At 44.3% G+C, this 26130-nt stretch overlaps 1 protein-coding gene across 1 annotated transcript; it reads left to right on the top strand.

The window, feature by feature from the left end:
- The first annotated feature begins 5909 nt into the window (after positions 1-5909).
- Positions 5910-24183, top strand: BEST1 (bestrophin 1). Its single transcript, XM_035123269.2, has 10 exons — positions 5910-6031; positions 10863-11022; positions 11962-12056; positions 13950-14183; positions 15172-15326; positions 16358-16435; positions 18845-18997; positions 19993-20073; positions 20888-21039; positions 22575-24183. Exons 2-10 carry the CDS (start codon positions 10871-10873, stop codon positions 23782-23784), a joined length of 2310 nt encoding a protein of 769 aa, XP_034979160.1. The 5' UTR covers positions 5910-6031; positions 10863-10870; the 3' UTR covers positions 23785-24183.
- The last annotated feature ends 1947 nt before the right edge of the window (positions 24184-26130 follow it).

Raw genomic sequence — 26130 nt, 5'->3', positions numbered from 1 at the left:
AGTAGATCAAATGCCATGTAAATGTTATGGAGATGAAGAAGACTCATTGAAGGGATGGGGAGATGCTGCTTATTCTGTTTTCTTTTAATCTTCAGTTGCAGACCAGGCTCCTAGCCAGCCTTATACAAATTAATATGCATACAATTCTCTTTTTTACAAGCCTTTTTTTTATCAAGTCAATTTTATTCATAAGGAAAGCTTTATTTCCCCCCTCCCTCCCCCACAGTAGAAATATGGTGTCACGCACCCCTCATTTCACATAACAACAGAAAATAAGAAATAGTTTTAAAAATCAAAATATTCCACGAACCTTTCCCTACTAGGAAGAATTGCTGAAATTAAAATGAATGTGTTGCCAAAGATGCTCTTCCTTTTTCAGACAGTCCCAGTAATGGTTAAGGATGATTGCCTCAAAAGATGGCAAAAGGATATTTCAAAGTTTGTCGGGGGGGGGGGCAAAAGGCCAAGGATTAAACACAAGACACAATAGAAAGAGGAGGCTTCGTCCTCCCAGACCTTAAACTGTACTATGAGGCTGCATGTTTGGTTTGGATTAGGGACTGGATAAAACTGGAAAAGGAAGAAGCATTAGATTTGGAAGGCCATGATAACAGATATGGATGGCATGCATATTTATGGTATGGGATAGGGAAAGTACATAAAGGATTTTATAACCACTTAAATAGGAGATCATTAATGAGAGTATGGGAGAGATATAAAGATTTGATAGAACAAAAAATGCCTAGATGGCTATCAGCAATTGAAACTTCATTGCTCAAACTGCTTGGCAAAAAGGGGAAAGGGCCTACATACAGAGACTTATTGAGAGATCAAGAAGGAATATGGAAATTAAAAGATTATGATGAAATTAAAGACTATGTTCAGAGTTGGTTGCATTACAGACAATTAAATGAGGTTGTTTAAGGAAGACAACAAAAAAGGGTTTAGCTATACAATTTCTAGATTCCAAAAGGAGGTTATAGAAGAAGACATGAAGCTACTGAAGAAAGCATATAATATTCTGCTACAATGGTAAACGAAAGACGAGGAGGTTAAATCAGTCATGTTAAATGGGCGCATTATATAGGACACAATATACAATTTGAGGACTGGGAGAAACTGTGAAAAGTAGACTTGAAATTTACAGATTGTTCCCTTTTGAAGGAAATTATATGAAAATGATGTAGATAGTACATTACACTAGTAAAAATGGCAAAAATGTACAAAACTGGGTCAAATATATGTTGGAAATGCAAGGAAAAAGAAGGGACTTTGTATCACATGTGGTGGGAATGTAGAGAAGTAAAAATGTTTTGGGAGATGATCTACAATGAATTGAAAAAAATGTTTAAAACTACATTTGTAAAAAAACAAAACAACCAGAAGCATTTTTGTTAGGGCTTTCAGGACAAGACCTGCCAAGGAAAACAAAGAACTTATTTATGTATGCTACAACAGCGGCAAAAGTCTTGTTAGCACAAAGATGGAAGACTGACGAAATCCCAACGAAAGAACAATGGCAAGAAAGACTGATGAGTTATGCAGAACTGGCAAAGTTAACATACAAACTATGGGAGAAGGACAACCGTGACTTCATGGAAGAATGGGAACTTTTTACAAATTATCTAAAAAGACACTAGAAAGATTTGGACTCCTTGGCAGATTTTGAATTAACATCCACAACCTTATTAGTAAAATAGATGATAGATAAGGTAATGTGATATGTACAAATTTACAACATGCAGAGAACAATATGTATAAACAAACCAGAGGGGGGAGCTGAGGGAAGTCCATGGAGGGTGGGAGAGGGAGGGGTGGGAGGGAAGAAAAGCGGGGGGGGATGTGATTGGTTACATTGATTGTTAAATTGTTTTGGTAAATTTGTTTTAATAAAAAATATTAAATAAAAAAATCAAAATGTTCCAAAACTGCTTCAGGGTTATATGCCCAGGAAAGCCACACACACACACACACACACACACACACACACACACACACACACACAACCAACAACATTACACTCCACCAGTGCTGGACATGTGGAAACTTCCAGGGGCTAGATTTGGTTTATACAGGATATAACTTGGAACATGGGTAAACAGAATCAGTTATTCCTATTTGCACTCACACCAGAAGACCAAAAAAGCTCCTGTCATATTTCAATACTGCATCAATACCCATTATAGTTTTTTTATCTTTTATCTACAAATTCCCAGGTTTTTATCTACAAGTCCTCTTCAAAGCAAAATGCCTCTGAGATCAGCTTTCCACACTTGAATTCACTTCTTTCCCAGTTGTGTAGATTAGAAATATTCTCTCTCCATCTCCTCTCTTTAAAAATGAAAACTTTAAATGAAGGTTATTTCATATTAATTTTTCCCTATATGGAGATCATTGAGCATCCATCCTGATTTGCTTCCCAAAGCTTACATAGAGGTCAGCTTATATCCGGTCTTTATTTGGATTTCATTCTCATTTGTTTGTGTAGTGGTTATATGACAATGAACATTTGTCCTGATTAGCAGTGTTTATGTGTCTTCCTGTTAGTCACTCATCCATCCCACACTTTTCAGTGCATTTCCCTTTCCTTTTTCTGACCATAAAAATCCTTTTTTTTATTTATCAAGGATTTGTTGCACTAGGCCAACAATGCCTTTTAATGCATTTTTATTGAACAAACCTACATTCCCAACATGCGCTTGAATCCCTCCAGCAAAATAGTGATAGACCAGAGGCACCTCCTTTATCGGTGTGATAAAGAAGCCAATTCCACTTGATATCACTAGATGGTGCTAAGTCATGTTTCTAGAACATAGCCTGCTGGCAGGGATGGGGGAGAAATTCAATTTTGTTTGCATTTTAATGAGAAACACTTTTCGAACTAATACGAGAACTGAAACACAGCTATCTTTTGAAATTCGTACATCTCTGAATTTTGCAATGCAACCAAATAATGTGTACAAAAATGCACTATATTAAAGTGTGTACAAAAAGCATGGAAACAAGATGAAAAAATGCTTTACATTCAGGAAGGGGGAATTGCTTGCAAAAATGTGTATGTCAGTCAAAACTTCATACAGAAATGTGTTTATTAGGAGAAATTCACACTAAAATGCTAATGAATTTTCATGAGAGTTTAAAAAAAGAATAAAGAATGCAGGTTGCTGTGGAAATGTGGAGCACTGAATTTAAGATTGGAAGGATAAGAAATTGAGATAAACCAAAACTAACAGATTCAGCTGTACCTACCTGCTAGTTAGTTCAAATGTGAAAACGACAAAGAGACTTTGGCACCTTAAAGATGCCAGAAGCATTTCTGGACATGCATGCTGTTCTGGGGTTTCTTCTGACCCACATGAGCAGATGTGGGGAGTCCATGGGGGCACACAGGTGGACAAGAGGGGGGGAGCCCCATTGCACAGGCATGTCTTTTTGCACTGGCTTCCGCTAGCGCAACTTAGTTGAATCCAGCCTCAACAGATTTATTATGGCATAAGCTTTCATGTCCACTTCATCAGATGGACATCCATTGGACTGTGGTCTAGGAGAGCTTATGCTGTAATAAATGTGTTAGTCTTTAAGGTGCCGGAAGAATATTTTCTATTTCTGCTGCAAGAGACTAACACACCCATCCAGACAAATTTAGACGAGACAGTTAGAGGAAGTCCAGAGCAGCTGTACAGCACACCATCAGGTCCAGCTGTCCTGGTTTCAGTTGTTAATGGCAGGAAGTTGTGGACACACTGCTTGAAGGGACTTGTCCACCCCTCTTGGCTTATTCAGTCTAGCTGAGAGGGAGACACTAGGTGGGTCCAAGGAGTCACCAGTGCCTTGTTGTAGGGGTGTGTGTGCCACGTGCCTTGAAGAAGGCGATTGTGGTATACCACCTCCTCAAGGGGGCCTCCCTGACCCCATAAATGTCAATCTGGTGCCCTGCTTTTGACTCCAGCTCCCATCAGCCCCAGCCAGCTCAAAATATCTGGAGGGCACCAAGTGGCATAGGGTCTGAGGATGAAACGATGGATGGGAAATTCTGCCTAACTTGGATTGCCCAGCAGGAGGCAAAGTTTACTCAGCCTGAAGGAAATGGGACAAAAGTGTTTTGACTCCCTAAGGTTAAGCTCCTGAGGTGAAGACAAAAAAATGAAACTGCTTCTGAGAGGTTGAGGCAGTGATACCCAAGAAGGAGATGTTGGGAACGGCCCCTTCCTTGGCTAGGTGTGAAAGAAGGTTATGTTTGAAGGCAGGGACAAGAATCCTCCCTCAGGTAAAGCATCTGCCAACTATGGTTTAAAGAATTAAGTGTGACTGACCAAGAGAGGCACTTTGTGGGCAACACAAGCAGATTGGTTAGTCCCACTGGCAATATTTAAAAACCTATTGAGGAGCAGGGGAAGTTGACCCCAGTGAAAAACCAAGATTTGTTCAGCAAGCTCAACAAGTTTTAGGAGGAAGGGATGAAGGTTGCTGACAAGGTCATTATAGCTTTTATATGCTGCACTCGAAACCCTGCCTTCTGCCCCCTCCCCCATCTTACTAAATGAAATGGAATCAAACCATTAGGAAATAGTTCTTCTCCTCATCAGAGTGAGAGTGAGTTTATGCAGGACTCCCCCAACCTGGTGCCCTCCAGATGTTGTTGGACTCCAGCTCACAGGAGCCCCATCCAGTATGGCCAACGATGATGAGAGCTGTAGTCCAACAACATATGCAGGGCACCAGGTTGAGCAAAGCTGATTTTATGTGGATGAATTGGTGGGACAAAGGAGAATGGCCGTAAAGCAGGCGAACCTGCATCAAAGGACAAGATTTTGAAGATGAGAAATTGTCATAAGTCCTGTGCAGACATCATGGAGAGGGCAGTCAGATGACAAGGAATGGGAGGAGATTGGTGAACTGGAGGAGTGTAACCAAGGGGAAGGTCCTAGTGGGTTGGTGACCTCCAGATTCCAGGAGGAGTCTGATCCCAGGGACACATGGATCTAGGGGAAGGGCTGGGCGGGTAAGTCATGAGAATGGCTCACTTCCACATCCAACATCACCGCCAGTTGAGAAGACTCAGGCGTCTCCCCGTCAGTGCAGATCCATCCTCTCCTAAGGAAGCACTTGGGGATAAATCTGACAGCAAGACTCCACCTCCATCTCCAAGGACATGGAGCAGCAGCCACAAGAACAAACCAATGTGAATTCCCCCCTGTCCCTCAGGTCAGTTGACAAGTCTAAGTTGATGGTGGCAGCCATATACAAGAAGAGCCATTGTAGATCAAGTCCCACAAGAGAGAGTGTCCATATCTCCACCTATGCTTCCCAGTGAAGAAGCCCACATGTTCCATTTCAAGCCACCAAATACCGAGCCATCAAGTGAGGAAACAACCCATGGAGTGACGAGCCTTGAATGTGTGAACTGGGCCCAAGTTCAGGTTCCTGGAGGCCAGAGAGCATCCCAGCTCACAGGAAGCCATCGTTTGGAGTCCCAGAAGAAGGCCCGTGGGTGGGTTGCGCTCAGTGCAGCATGACAAAACCCTTATAAACTGTGTGGAAAATTCCAGCCCCACTTAATCCCCGGGGCTTCTGAAAAACGGTGACATTCAGAAAAGATCCAAACAGGAAAGAATTAGCAGGAGAAATGCCTTTCTTCTTGCGGCTGCCACGGCTGTGCCAGGAGTGAGTGCAAGCAGGAGCAGGCGGGCGGCAGCTGAGGGGCCACCCACCCCCCGCTTCTCTCCCCCCCCCCCGTCGCCTGCCTCTCTCTAAACACGCAGGGCTTACTTGGAAGATTAGGAGAGAACACAGCAAAAGACAACAGAGTTCCTTTTGTAATGGGGGTGGGATTAAGGAATCAAGTGACCGGTTGCAACTCCCAAGTGGGTTTCAGGCTTCTTAGAGCACCGTGTCACTGTCAGGTTCAATCACCCACAAGCCACAGAGGTGGGAAGAGGTGGAGTGTGGCGTGTGCCGACAAAGAACCTCGCCAGGACACATGCGAGGCCAAACGTCTCCAGTCCCAGCTGCAGGGCCGGAGCCTACTTTGGTAAGTAACTCCCCGAGGGCTGCTGTGTCGCTGTCCTAGAATGGGACAGATTTTCTTTTTGCTTAGGGATACATGTGTTTCCACTTTTTTTTTAATAACAAGGCATCTTTATTTAGTTTAATTGGGGCAGAGGGAGGCTGCCAGTTCTGTACATTTGGCCACCACGAGAATACTGCGGATACAGGTGCAAAGGAGGAACCACCTGGGGTTCTTGTATCTTTCACAGGAGATGAGGGTGGCGCAGCAGGTACAGCCTCTCTTGTCCCTGAAGGTCAAGCAACTCTTGCCACAATTTCCTCTTGCATAAACTAGAAGGTCTTGTTCTCCCTTTGCGGCTGGCCATGAGGTCTAAGGGTGCACTTTAAAATGCAAAATTGGCATTCTCACGTTGGGCATTCCAATGTTCACATTTAAAATGATTTAATTCTTGAAAGCTGTCCCCCCCCCCAAAAAAGCACATTGGCAAACTCTTTTTTCTCAATGCACAAATCCAGTGATCTACTGTTCTATGAGATCCGCAGAGTATTTGCATTATAAAGGCCCCCGGGGTGGGTGGGTGTGCCACAGCTTTGTATTTTAGAAAAATTCACCTGAAATAGCAACTACCGTACTCACAATTATTCCAGGGAGATTACAAGTCCTGTTCCATGCAGAGGAATCCGTGAACTGTAAAATAGTAGGAAAGGCCACCATCCGCTGTGTTTTCCAAGCCTGTGCATGTTTGCTCTGCTGTAGGTCCCACTGTGTTCAATGGGACTTAACTCTCCCAATAGGACGTCAGCCTCAGCCAGTCTAATAGTAAGGACAAAAGCTGTTTAAAGTGTGTTACAAGGTAGTTCCTCCATGTTATGTGACTTTGGATATGGATCCTTCCTTATTTTAAGAGTGTATGCCTGTCTGCACATATAGAGTTTATAGGAGTGTTTAGTGTCTGTCACTCTACCAGCTCCTGAGCCAAGGGAGCCTTAACCAGTGAGTACCAGGGAGAAGTTGGACTGGGGAAAACAATGAAGAAACCTCTAACCGTAGGATATCAGTAGATGTATTCACTTATTCTCAGATTGAGAATAAGGAGGAATTAGTGTGTTTGTTTCTCCATAGGTATTCCAGGTGCAGTACAAGGATATGTCAAATCATAGTATTGTAAGGGACCTAAAACACCATTTTTCCAACCTTACTGCTGATGCAGAAAACCTGGTGCTATAGCATCTCTGAAAAGCAGCCACCCAGGCTCTTTTTAAATATCTCTACCATAGAAGAGCCCACCCAACACCTAATTCAAAGCACCCTGGCATCATATAATACAGAATATGCTCTTTTGCTCCACCGGATCCCATAAGAGGAAGCATTACAACTTTCTTCTCTTCTTCTTTGGCGATCAGTGCATTCTCTCCTCTGCTTCTAGAAGTTTGATTTGGCATGGTTAACCTCCCAGTTTCCTCCCACAGTAAGCAATATAGCAGGGCAGGGGGGGGGCATTCTAGACTAGGAGGGAAAGGAAAAGGCACAAGACTTTCTATATACTGCTGAAGAATTCACGGGCATTATTTACACAGGCAAGTCTTGGAGTTTTCCATCTTTGGTAAAAATGCATTTCGTATTTGTATTGCATAAGAAAAATTCTACCTGGGTGCGGTGGAGGCGCAAATGAAGTTGCCATAACAAAACACACACACACACAATCAAGGAATATCTTCAAGTGGTTCAAGTGTGTGTGTGTGTGGTCATTTCCTTTATCTTTTCCATATTTGTGGATTTGTTGTGTTGTGAATTTTGGAGGATGAGGTGGGGGTGGGGGTAAGCTGTATGCCTAAATCCGTTCTAATTCCAGGATCCAATGAAGATTCAATTGCTGGAATAGCCAGGCAAGTTTCTTGGTAATGGCCCCTAAGTATGGGTCCTTAGGGTAACAAAGGAAGTGGCTCTGTGCCAGAGAGGAAATGGATGGGGCCCCCACCCCCACCTGGCTGTTAGTGTGAAGGACAAATGCCAGAGTTGTGTGTCTCTGAGCTAGAGGCTAGAAGCAGGCTGGGCAGCTGAGAGACACAGCCATGCTTCATTTCTGCTGGAATCTAATGTTGTGGTTATGGGAGAATGCAGATGACTGTAGATTAGAAAATGAAATTGGCATTGGTGAACACTATCTGACTGGCATGTTTGCCACCCATCTAGGAAAGAGGTGAAGGGGGCCTTGTTTATGTGATTATTCTAATATACACAATTTAAAAAGGTTCGTCTTCAGCAGCGTTGCTAGCATTGACGACAATTTTTAAAACAAAAGTATCTAGCTGTAACATTACCAAATAGCAGCCCCAGACTAGACTGGGGGTTTATCTACACTCACTTTTTGTTGAGTGTGGGGGTTTTTTGGGGGGGGGGGAGGCTGAGCTTTCCCCATGAGAACCCGCTCTTTAAGACTCAGTCGGAGCAAACATCAATTTGGGTTTCCCACAGATAGCTGTTTGCTCCAACTGAGCTATAAAAAGTGGGTTTACACAGGGAAAACTCTGGAGCAATGGGGGGAAAAGGCATTTGGACATGGAGCTTTAAGGCACAGACCATGCCTGGAAAGCATTGAGGAAAGGTAAGTGTGGATAAGCCCTGGCATTTTCTTGCTACCAATGCAGTTCAGGTGCATAATCATCTAGGGCTTGAGAGAAAAAGGCACGGTGTTTGAGAGAAAAAAGCACGGTGAGACGGACAATTCAGCAGACAATATGCTTATTTGGGGGCTGAGCTATTCTTACAGATAGACTGGCTACCATACAACATTTCTGTGTTATGTATTTGGCATTACATATTGGAATAATCTTCAAGCTGCCTCTGGCAAACACGTGGCTAGGAACACAATAATATAAACACTGGGACCTTGTGAAAGGTTCATCCATCAGGCTGAGCAACTCCAGGCGATGACATGACTGAGCCAGGAAATCCACATCATCAAGATACTGTTAAACCTACATGGTCAGGGAAAAAAAAATTCCATAGAAAACATTTCGTTGTGTTTCTGCCTGCTTGGACAAACTCGGTCTAGAGGATAAGTTTGTGCATTTCTGTGGAACATGCATAGAACGTGCAGGAAGCCTCTTCCACCTTTTACTATACCTTATTTCTGCACCGTACTATACAATCACCCCTCCTGCTCACCCTTATCCAAACACAACGGTCCAAACCAAATGCTGTTATTGATGGTTTGTGGAGAAGGCCCTTCTGAGAAGCAACATACTTTAATGCTCTCTTTAATGTGTAGACTATCTCCTGGGCAGCAGTCCAAACCTGAGTTGTTAGTACTACTGAATAAACTTTTTCTTACATCTCGCCTTTTCTTTTCTCATACTCCAACTTTCGGTTCCTTTAGATGTCCCCCAATTTCCTTCTCCTTATTTTCCACTAAATAAATTTTTTTGTTCAGTAGCACCTTAGAGACCAACTAAGTTTGTTCTGGGTATAAGCTTTCATGTGCATGCACACTTCTTCAGATACCAGATATTTTCCAGTTACTTCTTTATTCCTGCTCACTTCTTGCCTCAGGAGGAAAAGTCTTCTATTTGAAGGACTGTCAGAGAGGAAAGTCTTCTGTTTGAAGGCATCCTTTATTCAACGAACCATCCAATCCAAGTCCAATGTAAAGACTAATCCTAAGAAGAGAGAGAGCAGTTGCCCATCTTAGCACCTGGGCAGCAGAGAGAGCAGGTACAGAGGACATCTGGCCCCAGCCTTCTCCATCATGGGAAGATGCATTCTATTTCTTTCCAAATTGCACAATGGAACTTCCTGCTTCTCTCCTCTCCCCTGTAGCCCCCTGTGCACCCTCAATATCTGTGCATGATGGTCGGGGGAGCCTCGGGACACTACTTAAAGTGCTTGGCTGTGGTTGCCTTAAAATGCCTTGTATATGTGTATCCGATATAATCCGACATCCTTACTTTCTGCAACAAATTGTGTTTGTGACACCAAGGATCCACCCACTGAGATCCCATCAAACATACTTTTTTCCAACATGGAAAATATGTCCATGTAAGAAAAAAGCATGCAACAAATGCAGCTCATCATGCACAATGATGGACATTTACTCTGCTGACCTATCGATCCGATCATCGTTATTTGGTTAGATGGATAGAAACTTTATTTGGGCACTAGCCATAGCAATCTATATATGGTTTTCACAGTATATTTCCTTCAGCATTTGTTGTCAATTTGAGATAGATTCATTGGGACTATTATAATAATTAAAATTAATTTACTAATAGGTTTCTACAAAATAGTCTCAAGACCGTGTACATTAAAAACAGTTAAAAATACAAAAAGGAAAAAAAGCCAATACATTCCAAACAAAACCAAAACCAAACAGAAGGGCCCATTTATCCGGCTGGGAAAACCTGTTGGAAGAAAAATTTCTTCGTTTCCAGAAAGTGGATGCCTGTCATATCTTGATAGGAATGCTATTATTGCACAGATATCAGGGCCAGTCACTCAAAAAGCTCTGCTCCGAGTTACTGCAAGGCTACCTTCCCCCTCTCTCACATAAACACAATGAAATTGCATACAGTTTTGCCCAGTGCTTGCTTGCTTCCGTGTGTGTGTGTGTAGAGAGAGAGTGAGGTGCCAGTATTCCTCTCAATAAAATTGCTGTGGGTGTCAGCACAAAAGGGCTGCCAAAGGCAGCAAAAAACAGGTAATGGTTCCCTGCCCTGGTAAGAACCTACACACACAAAAAAGCACTGATTTTATCCAGGTTATCCAATTCTCCAACCTGCCAAAGCTGGTTTTGTCTTTCTACAGGACCCGCTCTCCCGCACCCCCCATCATGTTGCTGTTTGTTTCTTAGCAGGCCTTGTGATGACAGTGACATACACATACCGTGTAGCTGATGCACGCCTGGGCACCTTCTCACAGCTCCTGCTCCGATGGAAAGGGAGCATCTACAAACTCCTCTATTGCGAGTTCTTAATCTTCATCTCTTTCTACTTTGGCATCAGCCTCATCTACAGGTGAGCATTTCTTTTAAGTCCAGTTGGTTTCTTTAGGGTCTTTCTGCATGCATCATGCAAGCACGTTTTAGATTTGGCACAAGACTTCTGCAGGGGAACAGTTGGTAGAGGACTGCTCAATACAGTATCTCATTCACCTGTAGCTGATCAGTCTTCCTTTCGAGAGACAGGGAAGGAGGAGCCTGCTTCCACATACGTAGAGCCAGAAAACAACACAGCTAAATATGAACCACAGCAAACTAATTGTCCAAAAAAAAAAAATCACAGTAGATTTTGGCCTTCGTTTTGAGCTCAATCTTTGGAAAGGCAGCGGGTGCTTTTAAGGAAAGAATGTTTCCCTCCTTCTCTCCCCAAACTTGCAAACCAACAAACCAGAGTCTGTTGAGCTGTAGGAAGGAGGCAGCTCTCCCGAGAGGAGGCCTGAGACTGGACACAGTTGCCTGGCTCAACCAAGGAGGCAGCACCCTCAGAAGTCAGCGGAGAGGCTGTTTTTCCATGTGATCCACAGAGGGGCAGATACATAGCACCTATTTTTTTAAAAAGAATAAATCTGAACACTTAAAAAAACAAACCCAACGGTGAGGGGATTGTGTTCAATGTTGTACTGGAGCTGTGCAATAAGGAACCACAGAACCACAAAAGTTACTTGAAAGATTATATTTCTCCTAGATTTGAGTGTTTTGAATCTCAGAGAAACACGAGCTTCTTATATAAGCAAAGCATTACATTGCTACATTGAGGGACATCATCTCACTGCGCACAACAAATGAAAACAAAAGTGATTTTGTTGTACGATATTGTCCAAATAGCAACAAGAGCCCATGATTTTGCAGGAAGCTCTTTTTCTTCCTTTTTGCTTTTCTCAGTACCCATTACTGTACTGAGAAATCCCCTTTGTAGTTTTGAAACTGGAAATATTCCCCTGTGTTTCCATTACAGGCTGGTTCTGAATGAGAGCCAAAGGCTGATGTTTGAGAAATTGGCTATGTACTGCAATAGCTATGCCGAACTGATCCCGGTGTCCTTTGTACTAGGTAAGGCATGTAAAAATGGGGAAAGAATGGTGTGAAACCCTGACATCATTTATTTGCTTATTTGTAACATGTACGGTATAGCCAGGTGAGCTCCCTTTGCTTGGTCCCAGCTCCTGCCCACCTAGCAGTTGGAAAGCACATCAAAGTGCAAGTAGATAAATAGGGACCGCTCCGGCGGGAAGGTAAACGGCGTTTCCGTGCGCTGCTCTGGTTCGCCAGAAGCAGCTTTGTCATGCTGGCCACATGACCCGGAAGCTGTCTGCGGACAAACGCCAGCTCCCTCGGCCTATAGAGCGAGAAGAGCGCCGCAACCCCAGAGTCGGACACGACTGGACCTGATGGTCAGGGGCCCCTTTACCTTTACCTATAGCCAGGGTCAGCAAAAACATTTTGGTGCTTGAGGCAGAAAATCCAGAATGGTGCCCCTAATATCTCTCTATCTGTACCTAGAATGATCGGTAGCAAAGCACTTCAGTTGAGAGTCACAGACTCTGTTGTTTCTCAGTGTTAACAATAGGGAAATGTTTTTCTCCCTCTCTTATAACATCCTATGAAGCTGAATGTTGGAAAAATTGGAACACACAAAACAAAGTACTTCTTCACAAAGGAGGACATAGTTAGGCTATGACAGCTGTTCCTGCCTGGCATGAAATCTGAAGGCTGCTGAAGAATTTCTCACACCCCTTAAGAAACACCAGACAGAAGTTCGCATAAATATGTCTTCTCTGAAAGGCAAGATGGCTCTCTGCCAAGAGGCCTTTGACCATTCTTATTGACAGTTTCATGTCAGGCTTTGACAAAGCATTCTCCCTACTCTGGGCTCATAAGTCTATGAGGAACAGTATGGTAGTGCCCATTCTGACAGGGTATTGCTAAATGATAGAAGAGCAGGGCCAGGGCCGTCTCAAGCATGTCGGGTGCCCTGGTGCCGTGGTGCGGAGATCGCTCCGGCGCCCCCGCCCCGCTTCTTGCTGCGGCTGGTGGGTGGGCGCAGCACGCTGCGCAGTGCCCCCCTGCCGGCCCCGCGCCCCGCGCCACCCAGCCTATCCCTAGAGCCGTCCCTGAGCAGGGCTGAGGGATCTTTCTCACAGTATCAACTGCAAATACTGCAAATAAAGATCTCTCAAGCTCAGTCACTACAGCCAGGGTGCTGAGCATATAATGAGGCCACCCAGAGTCAAGCAAACGTAATTTGGATTCCAAAGATTTTCAGCTTTCTTCAGTTTTGTGAGACAAAAACTTGAACATGTGATGTCTTGTGAAAGCTCAAATGATGTCTTGTGAAAGCTCAAAACTGAAAAGGTTTGTGGCTCAGAGCTTGTGTGTGTGTCCCTTGACTGCCAATTCTGCTCAAATTGGATCTGTTCCTGCAGCCCTTTCCTTTTGGTTCCTATCATCCTCACTAGGTCCGTATAGTTAAAGCTATGGTTTTCCCAGTAGTGATGTATGGAAGTGAGAGCTGGACTATCAAGAAGGCTGATCGCCGAAGAATTGATGCTTTTGAATTATGGTGCTGGAGGAGACTCTTGAGAGTCCCATGGACTGCAAGAAGATCAAACCTATCCATTCTGAAGGAAATCAGCCCTGAGTGCTCACTGGAAGGACAGATCGTGAAGCTGAGGCTCCAATACTTTGGCCACCTCATGAGAAGAGAAGACTCCCTGGAAAAGACCCTGATGTTGGGAAAGATTGAGGGCACTAGGAGAAGGGGACGATGAGATGGTTGGACAGTGTTCTCAAAGCTACGAACATGAGTTTGACCAAACTGTGGGAGGCAGTGCAAGACAGGAGTGCCTGGGGTGCTATGGTCCATGGGGTCACGAAGAGTCAGACACGACTAAACGACTAAACGACAACAAATCCTCACTAACCATCTCTTTGTTTTCACTCTAGGCTTTTATGTCACCTTAGTGGTGTCTCGATGGTGGGGACAGTATGAGAGCATCCCGTGGCCTGACCGCATTATGAACCTGGTCTCAAGCAGCGTGGATGGGAAGGACGAGTACGGCCGCCTCCTTCGGCGCACGCTCATGCGCTACATCAATCTGCTGGGTGTGCTGATCTTGCGCTCAGTCAGCACTGCTGTCTTCAAGCGATTTCCCAGCATTGAACATATTGTGACAGCAGGTACTATCCATCACAGTGATTACCAGCTAAGACAAAATGTGTTTAAAGTGATTCCCATCCTCAGTGCCACAAATGAAGACATCCAGGGGGACCCTTTTTGAAATGCCAAGAGTTGGTTAGAGGAGGGAGGGAGGCAATCCTGCTTGTTAATTACATTTATATCCTGCTTTTTTTCCTCCAAGGAAACTAATAGGCAGAGTACAGGGTTTTCCCCGTTGCTTTTTATCCCTACAACAGTCGTGTGAGGTAGGTTGGATTGAGAGATAGTGACTGGCCCAAGGTGACTCAGTGAGCTTCTCACTTCTAGCCTGAGATTTAATCTCCCACACTACACTGGCTCTCAATCCATGATGCCTTCAGCCTATCAAATCTAAGGGTTCAGAGCAACTGGGCAAGTTATAATTGTTATGGGACCTACTCTGAAGCTCCTGTTAAGCTCTTCCCACATCTCCAAGTGGTTAGCAGTTCTAGGGGTACAGCACATATCCAGGTTTGGTTTCCTTTGGAAGGTGGCCATTGGGAGCTTTTGGTGTTTTGTACGGTATTGGCCCGAATATATGCCACACTTTTTTTCCAAATTCCGACCATGAAAAGTTTAACTGAGGCTTAAATTTGCGACCTTACAAAAATTGGGTTTTACGATATTGCTGCTGAAACAGACATACGGTAAAATGGAACAGGTGTGAGTGCCTGCAGAATTTTAAGGGAGTGGCTTATATTCGAGTATTGTCTCTCTTCCCCCCCCCTCTTGAATTTTAAAGGTGCGGCTTATATTAGGGGAATGGGTAATATCTGTGTTTATTTACAAATATATATTTGAATTTGTGCTATTGTGTTATTAATTTTTGCTGTTTATTTTTAAGACACTTTGAGGTCCCAAAAATTGTTTTTGAGGTCAACAGGTTTACTTCCACTCCAAAATACAACCTGCGTGACGGGATTAATGTAAACTGTCCTCCTTCTCCCCTCCATCTTCTTGTTTGCATAGGCCTGATGACTCCAGAAGAACACAAGAAGTTTGACAGTTTAAACTCACCCCATAACAAGTTCTGGATCCCCTGTGTGTGGTTCTCGAACCTGGCAGTGAAGGCACGTAATGATGGAAGGATCCGTGACAGCGTGCTCCTGCAAGGCATCTTGAATGTGAGTTCATGATATATAAGTGGGTGTCAGCCAACCATGCTGTAGTTTCCTGAACAGAGAACATCAGGTCTCTCTCCAGGTAGGAGCAGAGGCAGAATAATTGCTGCAGGCCATCAAGGATGGGATATGATGATAGGCAGCTTAAGACCAGACAGGTCAGTGGTATGCAGGGAGCTGTGGACCCAAAACCTTCTGTGTCCCTACTGACAAAATAACAAAACAATATTGCAATTGGCAGTGCTCACTTTGGGCTCAGAGAAGGCAAGTCAATAGACAGGCTAAAGCAGGGTCATGTGAGTCTGTGATGTGCTTCAAGGACCACAAGGAGGAACCCCTCGCAAAGAGTGAGAAAAGGAGGAAAAACTGCTTCACTGGGTGCTTCCACACAGCAGCTGATTGTGACTCAGTGCTGCTCATGAACACAAGTTTTTCCACAGTGTCCACACAATTTCATCCTTGTTAAAACACCACCCCTGCCTCCCCATTTAATCTGAATTTACCAGTTTTGGTTTGTTTGTTGGTTTGTTTTTACTTAATGGGTTTTCCATGGAAACAGTAAATCCTGATTAAATGGAAAAATACAGTGGGATGAGGACATTGTGATGTGAACACTGCATTCCTTGGGAGAGACACTTAGTATTTCTGCATTCTCCCGAGATTCCTCTTATGTCTACAAAACCAGGACTTTTCGTGTTGCAGCATCTGCCCTCTGGAATGTGCTCCCGGTAATCATCAGACAGGTGCACATAGTACTGACATTTGGGCACCTCCTTAAAACACATTTGTGCATCCTGGCTTTCCTTGAGAGGCAATCCAGTTAAGCTGAGTTATTAATCTGATTCATTGATGCATTATTTGTAATTTGATTTTATTTATGATTTTATGTTGTTCACCGCCTCAATATTTTTTAAATGTTTGGCAGTATACAAACATTTGCAAAGAAACAAATAATAAAGGCAAAGTGGGGGAGGGGGCACGCTCTGTGGCGCATCATCTGTACCTTTATCAATACTTGTCCTTCCCTCCAACAGGAAATGAACACTTTGCGCAGTCAGTGTGGGAGACTCTATGGGTATGATTGGATCAGCATTCCATTGGTCTACACACAGGTGAGAACTGGTATATATTCTCCAGACAAAATTAAATGAGTCTTGGCCCAAGGTAAAATCAAGCTAGCTCACTTAACACTCATTTATTTCAATGGGATTTAAAATAATCAAACTTGCTATCAAAATGCAAACCAAGCTGGAGCAACTCCCGTACTGTACAAGGAAACGTAACAACATGTTGGGCTTTTTAGTTTAGAAAAAAAAGAGGTGAGTTGAGGAGAGGGGACATGAATAGAGTGGGTTCCCCGCCTTTCTTTCTCCTAATATTAGAATATCTGGTGTTATGCAAAAAGGCTAGATGATTGGAGTTTCAGAGCAGACAAAAAGGATGTATTTCTTCACACAGCGCACTATGGAATTTGCTCCCACCAGATGTAGTGAAGGCCACCGACGTAAGGCAGCTTTGAAGTGGGATATGAAAAATTCATGTAGGATAAGGCTGTCAGTGGCTGCTGCTGGTCATGGTGGCTGTTGCTACCTCCAGGACCAGAGGCAGCATGCTTCAGAAAACTGTACCAGTCACTTGGCAATGGCCGCAGTAGAAGGCTGTTTCCGTATGCCCTGCTTGTGAGCATAGGCATCTGGTTCACCACTGTGGGAAATGGAATGCTGGGCTAGTCAGCCTTTGGTCTGACCCAAGAGGGCTCCTCTATTATTAGCCTCGGAACACATCCAAAGCCCTCATGTACAAATACGTACCTGCACTTAAAGCCCTTCCACTTGAATCCCCAAGTGGGAGGGGGGATATTGGTTTGCCGTTGTTTACTTTGCTCTCATTTTTATTGTGTATTTTGTGTTTTTATCTTGTATTCTTTATGTTGTGAACCGCCCTGGAATCTACAGATGAAGGGCGGTATACAAATTTAATAAATAAATAAAATTGTTAGCTTTCCTCGGCACAACCACAGACATGCATACTGCATGCATGATCTTCTGTAGCCTTCAAACCCATTCCTTGCATCACCTGCTCACGTAACCTTTGTTTATTAATCCCATGCACACAACTCTAGTGCGCCAGATGTTGTATACTCAAGTCACAACGTCTTATGCGGTTGCAGTCAAACACATAGCACATAATAACTCCCCATACAATGACAGGGAATTTTCATGATTAATGATTTTGGGCCCTTATTTTATCTTCCTCTCCTTGAGCATATCAAAACTTGCCCTACTAAGCTCACTCCCATCCAGTGAATCATGTTTTTGCTTGAGCCCTACAAACGCAGCTTCACATCTCTTGGCATGCTGTTCCTGCCCTCTGTGCAAAAGGAAGGCTGTTATCTGCATTAGACACCAGGCATGTTAACTGCTCACCACCGCCCAAACTGCAGCCTCAGGGTAGACGTTACGGTGCCAGCTTCCTCGCATGTCTTATGCAACCCTGTTGCTTAAATAGTGCACTCTGCCAGACTCTGTTGTGCCGAGAAAAAGGATTTCTGTCCCTGTGGACCAACCATTCAGGTTAATGGAAGATAGATATCGAACCCTGCAAGCCAGGATGAAAGGCAAATAAAGGTGAAGACTGTACATGCGCAGTCTATTTCCACGAGTTAGTTGTTTTCTGCATAGCCATAGGGCCTAAAATAATGACAAGAGGCATTCTGAGCCAGATTTTGGATTGTAAACGATGTAGAAATGAAATGGGACATTAACCATGGTGCCTTTATAGGTCCCGTATATTGGAAAGATCAAACAGTGAATTGTAGAACTCAAAAAAGCTGAAGAATTAGTAGAGAATTTAGAGCCAGAGTAGTTCTTTTGAGGCAAAAGGGACGAGGAAGTGAGACAATAACTGAGATCTTCAAAATCTTTGGGGCTTTCCAGACAAAGGTCCTTTTTCATGGAAATATAACCCTGCTTTCACCTAGTGCTTTTCTAATACTAGCCACATTTTAAAAATCCCCATAAATCTTCCCAGTGTGGAAGCAAATGGGCCTGAACTTGCTGCAAGAAGATAACATGGGCGGGGGGGGGGGGTTTGTATTGAAACTGTATGAGGGATTCACTCAAGTACTGGAAGATGTGGCTGAAGTTTCTGGAAGGAGAAAAAAAATGAATGAAAAGAACCAATGGAAGGGGTTTGGAACGGTGGTGCTTACCCATGTGGTAGGTAGGCGGCGGGAGAGGGGCAGGTGATGTGTCTTGCAGCAATCTCATAGGCATTTCAGACCCCATGGGTGCGTGAGGCATCAGTGAAACCACAGCAAAAGAGACAGAACACGGTTGTGCTTGTTGAGGGCGAGGAGTTTGCTTTCTTGGGTTAGTGACTTTACTCTGGGTCATAATGATACTACCCCCGCAGAAGCACTTCCTTTTGTGAACCATAGCTCAGTAATGGCTGTGCAACCCCCACCCCAATAAGCCGCAGTATCTTAAAAGGCCCTAACACACGGCGTCTCTTTCTCCAAGGTGGTCACAGTGGCCGTCTACAGCTTTTTCCTGGCTTGTTTAATTGGCCGACAGTTCCTGGACCCTGCAAAGGCGTATCCCGGCCACGAGATGGATCTCTTTGTGCCCATCTTCACCTTCCTGCAGTTTTTCTTCTATGCTGGCTGGCTAAAGGTCTGTTCAAAGGAGAGGGTGTGGATTCCCCCAGGAACTTCTGCCCATCAGGATAGAACTTCCGAAGTTCTTTTTTGAGTAGCCGAGACACATCCTGAAGTCACATTAGACAGAGGCAAATCCAGGATTTATAGAATGGCCAAAAGTCCACATGATGGCGGCAGACCTAGATCTTCAAACACAGGTCTGCCCATCCATGGGTAACTGGAAGATGGTGGGTGATTTAAAGGACCAAAGGGGCATGCAAGTGCGAGGTGCTGTGTCTTCTGTTCCAGCCACCACTCTTACCTCTGCACTCCATCCCATCAAGAGGTTTTCTTTCTAGTGAGCTAGCTTAACAAAATATTATTAAGTAGCTGGAGCTGGCAAGGTCTTCTTCAAATGCAAATTGTATTGGTAAGGCAGTGCATAGCAAGCAAATAGATCAACATCTCACCTTTCTTTTTTTTAAAACAAAGTGCCAGATCCTTTTGGTCTGTTAACTTGCCTTTTAATCCTGCTGACTGGACAAGATAATATTGTCTTAAATATAATAGTGAAGCCCATTTTTTAAAACAACCTGGACCATCCTTAGTTCCACAGCTAAGGAGCCATTTTCATTTCATTTCATTTAAAAGCATTTCTAATCCACATAATATGTAACAATCTCTAACCTGTATGTATGAGTACAACACAAAAACAAAGAAACATTATCATAAAGCTAAAAATACAACATAAAAACCAGTAAAACAGCATTATAAAAACATAAACAGGATTTCAGCAATAACAGACCAACCTTCTGAGTCAAGGAAAGCCTAGGCTAACAGGTATGGGTGTTATTCAACTAAGTTTTACTTGACTTAGTCATCTCCATTAATTTCAGTGGGTATACTGTACTCTGAATAAAGCTTAGTTAACTACCAACCTATGTCTTCACAAGACATCTGAAACAACTGACGGATGATGTTTCCTGTCCAGTGCTGATCAGCAATGCTTTCATTGCACACATTTCACAGGTGGCTGAACAGCTCATTAATCCATTTGGGGAGGATGACGACGACTTTGAAACCAACTGGCTCATTGATAGGAATCTGCAGGTGAGTTTGAGGCCTTTCTTGCGCTTCCCACAGGGCAGCTCTTTCCCCTTTGAGGCATCTCAAACTAGGGCCTCTCAACTAGGGACTGAATTCAAACTGAATTAACCTCAACATTCCTTTTCAGCGATTCACTAGACATCCAGCATTCAATAAGATGAAATCATGGCTCTGAGAAGAAGCTTCATATAGCATTGGCAGCTCTCTGAGCCAAGCATGACTTTCTTGTTGTGTGGCTTTGTTATCAGAAGGCCTAGTGTGCTTCTAAATTAACGTATGACATTTCAAGATGTTTCTATATCAAAATTTGGAAGGAGGCTTCCCATACTCACCCCTCCTTGAGCTTTCAATCTTTACCGCACTTTTATCATTTGCCTGCTACTCATGATCTTATGCTACTTCATGTACATCCAAGGCATAATCAACCTTTCCTCCAAGACAGGCCTGCACAACTTGTGGTCTACCAAGCTGAGGATAGCCCCACTCAGCCATGAGCTGAGCCTACTACAGATGCCATAAACCTCCAGCTTTTTTTTTTGTCTGCCTGGGACTCGCCCACCCAAAAAAGGAGAGGGTTATCAAGACTCCAGCAAGCCACAATAACATAGTTATCTTAGTGAGCTGCTCTATTATCATAAGCTCTCCAGCACTCCCAACTGAACACAGTCATCGCCTCAGCCATTCTTAAATTGCAACCGCCCCCCAAATTATTAGAAATGGATGTTTTCTCAGAAATGGAAGAATAAGAGCAAACACATTCACAGTGCCATTGAGTTTTGACCCCATTGTGCCTGACATGTGCGTCTTGTCTACGCAGGTCTCCCTTATGGCAGTGGATGAAATGCACCAGGACTTGCCCACCCTGCAGAAGGACCCATATTGGAACGAACCAGACCCACAGCCACCCTACACAGCAGCAACTGCAGATTATAAGCGGACATCTTTCCTAGGCTCGACCTTTGACATCAGGCAAGTGATGTAAAGCAACCCTTTCCAGGCACAGGAGCTGAAGTAGGCGTTTGCTTATGGAAGCTCATGATATTATGCACGTGTTCGTAGTTATAGTTCCACAAAAGTTTTGAGACTTACTAGCAGAAAACCACCCAAGGAGGAGATCAAATAACATGTTGCAGTGGGGAGTGCTCCTGTTCAGGGTTCCAGCCAGCCAGCCGTGCCCTCTTCCTGCACACAAAGTAATAAACCAGAAGAGGACAGTGTTCAACAGAATGTATTTTTAAAAACCGTTAAACATTTTGTACTTCCACAAGCCTGCTCTTGCTCATGGATGATGCCATTTTGGCTACATAAGGAGAATGAGTTTGCAGTTAGCATATAATTTGACATTCCTCCAATGCTCACACCACTCTACCAGAACGCGCCATTTGGCTGTTTTGAGTTGCTGTGGAGCTTGTTTTTGCTGTTGCTATGGCTCCCAGCAGAACCTCAGTCACCCAAACCACAAATAGCCAAATTCTTTGTGATATGTTGCCAAGACCCACCTCTTTAGCTCTGCCACACCTCACCTTGTGGGCTGCAGGTAATCAAGCGAATACCACTGGCCAAGGTAATCAAGGTGCAGACGGCCAAATAAGCTGTTTATGAACATCCGCATCCTCTGAGGTGTTTGAATAAATAAGACTGTGCTATATGTAATGTCTGAGCAACTTGTCTCATAGGTCAGCTTCTCCTGGTGCGAGATTTTCATATTTTTGTTTTGTAAGCACACACATAGCCGGCCCTATCATTGGGCAAATTGAGGCAGCCACCTCAGGCAGCTGATTTTAGATATCGTAAGAAGGCAGCAAATTGTTAGTGATTTATTATTGGTTTTTTGTTTTGTTTTTTTACTGCCAATGAGTGGGGAGAGCTGCTTGTGGAATTTTTTTGCCTCGGGTGCTAAACTAACTTGATCAGCCTTGGATATTGCACCCCTTGACGAGGAGGAATTTTGCAGCAAAATGTCTTGGGCCAAACCTGGAAGCAAAAAACAACTATGAGTAGACATGCTAGTATCAAAAAAACACAGAAGTATTCCTACTGGGCACAAGAATCATTGACTGGCATGGTCAAGCACCTACCAAATCCTCATACCTCAATAGTTGAGAGCCCCCTGGTCCCACCCCTTCTCATCTTCCTTGCTGTTGCTGCCCACTTGCTCACCTCTTCTCTCTCTCTCTGGCCCACAAAGGGGGTGAGCAAGTAAGGAGCCATGTTCGTGAGGAGCAGCAATCTGTGCCACATTTGCTTGCTCATTAGTAGTTCTCTGCCTGGTGAACACTGAACAGGTGACAGCAATAGTCAGGGGAAGCAACAGCAACAGGGGCTTGGAGTGGGACCCCTGACATAAGGTGGAAAGAGGTGGTAAAGGATGTTTTCTCTCCAAGGGCTCTCCAGAACATGGAGATGGCACTGTTCAGAGTGCACCCAACATAGGAGTTTAGAGGCACCCTACATTTTCTAATCTCTCCAGTCACTGTGTACAACTGCTTATTTCCCTTCTCCAGCATGCAGAAAGAAGAGATGGAATTCCAACCCCTGGAACAGATTAAAGAGAACGAGGAAGCAAACCACTCGACACCATTGCTGGGCCACATCAGCCGCTTCCTGCACGTCCAGTCCCCCACTTTCCCCAGGTCGTCCCGAATGAACCTGATGCGCCGGAGGAACGACAGTGTGCCTTCTTCCCCTTATTACGCATACCCAGATGTGGGCAAACCCAGCAGCCCAACCAGTATCAACCAGCAAAGGGGAGACTGCTCCCCGGCAAGCTTCAGCTCCCAGGACCAATGGGACAAGGCGGCCAGCAAACTGAGAGAATTTGATGCCTTCATATCCACTCCGTTCTACGAGAGGCCTGGCTTCTACAGCGCCCCACAGACGCCCATCAGCTCCATCCCCATGATCTTCCCATCCAGACGTCAAGGCCGCAAGAAGCCGCCTGCTCTCTCCAGCATCGCCGCCTGCTCTGCTTCTTTGAGGGACAACTCCACCAGCCAATCTCCTTGCAGAGCCAGCGACATGGACAGAAGTGAGAACTCTCTTGGATCAGGAACTAGAGAAACTTTTGTTTGGCCAACGGAGAAAGGCCAGACTTCAGACTCCTTGGCAGTGACCATTGAAGAGGTGGCAAAAAACTTGACCAATGGATCAAAGGAGATTGCCCCTTTGGGAAGCCCAGGAGGGCCACTGTCCTCAGCGGGCTCGGCAAGTCCCAAGTTTCCTTTCTTTGCAGAGTCCCCAGATCCTGAGATGCAGGCAAACGTCAAGGGTCTGAAAGGCCACCGGCAGCCCTGGTTTACACCAGACCGCTCAGCAACTCCAAACCCAGACTACCCCAGCTACCTCCACTCCTACGGTATCAAGACCCCTAGCAGCAATGGCCCTCCCACCTGCTTCCCCTTCACACCCTTGACATCCCCAGTGCTTGAGAGATCCCATCTGGGCAAAGGAAATGCTGCTGTTGGCTCTGCCTCAGAGGTTTCCCCTGGAGGCATGGAGCAGGATTTGCCAACAGCGCCAGGGGCTGCCAGAGATGCAGGAAGTGGAGTCACCAACACTTATCCTACCAAGGATCAGAGAAAGGCAGCCAGCTCTTCTCCCAATGACTCGGGCATCTCTCTAGCAGAAGGAGACTTTGTCGGGCTAATGGAAGTGATCATGGAAACCAGCGAGAACACAGCTGATGAAGGGAAGGAGGCAGAGATAACTAAATGACATGGGCTCACAGATGCGTTCCATCTAGGATGGCATGATTTTTTTTATAAAAAAAATGAAGCTTCATGGGCGCGCAGCCTCTTAAGAGACACTGGAATCACATACAATGAGCTACAGAACAGCTGAGAAGGCAAAAACATTGGGTTGAGCAGATCACGCCATAATGCATAGGCTTTTGCTTACGTGCTGGTTAAGTCTGGGCACTTGAGCACCGCACAATTATGAAACCAGTTCTAATTCCACCAAGCCAAGGAGAGTGTGGGAGTCCCAGAAATATCCCAGGTGCTCCCAAAGCAAAATTCCATCCTTGAGCGGAGGATCAACAAGCATCAGAAAGCAGGACTAATTGGTCAGTCCCACCATTGCAAGGAAGAGGCCGGCCCAATGTTCTGAGACAATATAGAGTGATATAACCTTTTTGAGAATGAGAGTGAAGTATGCTTCCACATCTAACACTGCAGAAAAAAAGGTGTCAGGTCTCAAAAATTTGGGGAGCGCACACACAACAGCACTTACGGATAGAAAGATTAAGGCTCAGTGGTTAAAAACCACTTGCTTGATAAGCATTACGAGTTTTTTTTTTGCTGGCTGCCCAAGTCAACTGTAGGACAGATAATGAAGAAGCAGTTTTGCTGAGTGGCCATAGCTTGATTACACTATATACAGGGCACCATCTTTTGCGCTATATCCCTTTACTAAACACACATTAGCAAACATTACTAAACACACAGCTTTTCTTTGCCTACAATCTATTTCTAAAAAGCAGGTGACAAGTCAACTGAAGAAAAAATTTCAGTTCCTTGTAGCTTTAAATAGCACAAACAGAAAGCACAGCTGGACAATGCCCCTGTTAAATTACAGAGAGTTGGATGTTGTGATCTGGCTATGCTTTAACACAGGATCTTGAGCCATTTACAGGCCCAATAACTGACTCCTGTCAGGATATAGCAATTGCTGTAGCAACATTCAGGGGGGCAGAAAGAGAATCACTTACAATTTTGGGTGTCAGCATTTGCAGAATCTCATGCTCACTAAACTGGAAACCTTGAAAAGCACCTACAGTTCTCAGGGCATCAAATGAGAACCACTGTTTATTTTCTGCTACTGCTCTGCCATTTTGGCCTAGCACACCACAAAGCACAGGAAACCCATTTGGGACCGTTATTGAAAGTTCCAAGGAAGAAATCCCTTGGTTTTGGCATCCGTCTGCCTCAATAAACAGTAGGAGAGTGCGTCTTCGAGGGTGAAGTCAAACGGTTGGAGTTGCAACACCTGCTGTGATTGTAGAAACTGATAATGGAATGGAAATGTTTTGTTGCAGCTGGGGCAGATGAAGGCATCTGGTTTTGTTACTACAGGTGCACCTTGGTGTTTCTTTCTGCACTTCTCCCAGCAGTCATTCATCCTCTGGTAGATACACAATCTAATCCACAGATAGGGAAACTCTGGTTTTCCAGATTAAGGGTCTCATACTGTACCAACTGCTCCTATCAACCACAGCCAAGATGGCCAATGGTCAGACATGACTGCAGTCCAACATCTGGAGGGCCCCAGATTCCTCATCCCTGATTTAGTCTGTTCTTTGAGGAAGATTAACCTTTTCCCCAGTTTACAGGAGGGATTAAGATGGGTCAGAAACATACCAACTGTAAAAAGCAGTTATTAGTAAAGCAACAGACCGACTTCAAAAGGGTGTCATTTCTTTCCATTAAGGGTGGAGAGGCTTCAGGCATGCTTTAGGTATAAGCAAGGCTGCCTACATTCCACACAAGGAAAGATTTCAACATAATCTGACATCAGCTATCATTACAGGAAAGAGGGAAAAAACCAAGTTTCTAAACCTTTTGGATAGGAACCTCTCCCAAAAATTGTACTGAGGACACAAGACAGAAAATCCCAATCAGGGTTCTGTCGTGGACATGAATCAAGTTCTTCAAACTTCCCCCATAACTAGCACAAATCCAATGGTTGTTAACTGTTTCCCTCCAGATACCGCTTAACTACACCCACGTCATTCTTAAGTTAACCTTTGACGAGAGTCTAGAATTTAACAACTCAGAGCTGCCCTTCAAAGGTATGGAGTGCATAAACAAACGGGAAAATTACTCTGGAATGAACCATTGTTTCAAAGATTCATTGCAGAAAGGTACATTTCATGGCAGCTATCAATCCTTTACCCAGAACTGCTCCAAATAGAAAGTTAAGATCCAAAATAATTCATTAGTTGTGACATTATTTCAGAGGATCTTAGGACAGTGGCTAGAGCAGATCTCGTGTATTTCTATATAGTTTTATCAGAGTGCCTTAAACAGTTTATAGATCCTAAAGCACAAGTTCACATCTTTC

Source organism: Zootoca vivipara, chromosome 1 (genome assembly GCF_963506605.1).
Source record: "Zootoca vivipara chromosome 1, rZooViv1.1, whole genome shotgun sequence".
Classification (NCBI taxonomy): domain Eukaryota; kingdom Metazoa; phylum Chordata; class Lepidosauria; order Squamata; family Lacertidae; genus Zootoca; species Zootoca vivipara.
Note: the sequence above shows the minus strand (reverse complement) of the source record. Positions and strands in the feature narration are given on the sequence as shown.

What these genes read in the sequence shown, in the direction of transcription:
- BEST1 (XM_035123269.2), top strand. Translation starts at nt 10,871, where the DNA reads ATGACAGTGACATACACATACCGTGTAGCTGATGCACGCCTGGGCACC. An exon ending in CCCGGTGTCCTTTGTACTAG is followed by an intron (nt 12,057 to 13,949) that starts GTAAGGCATGTA and finishes TTTTCACTCTAG; the next exon opens with GCTTTTATGTCACCTTAGTG. An exon ending in TTCCATTGGTCTACACACAG is followed by an intron (nt 16,436 to 18,844) that starts GTGAGAACTGGT and finishes TCTTTCTCCAAG; the next exon opens with GTGGTCACAGTGGCCGTCTA.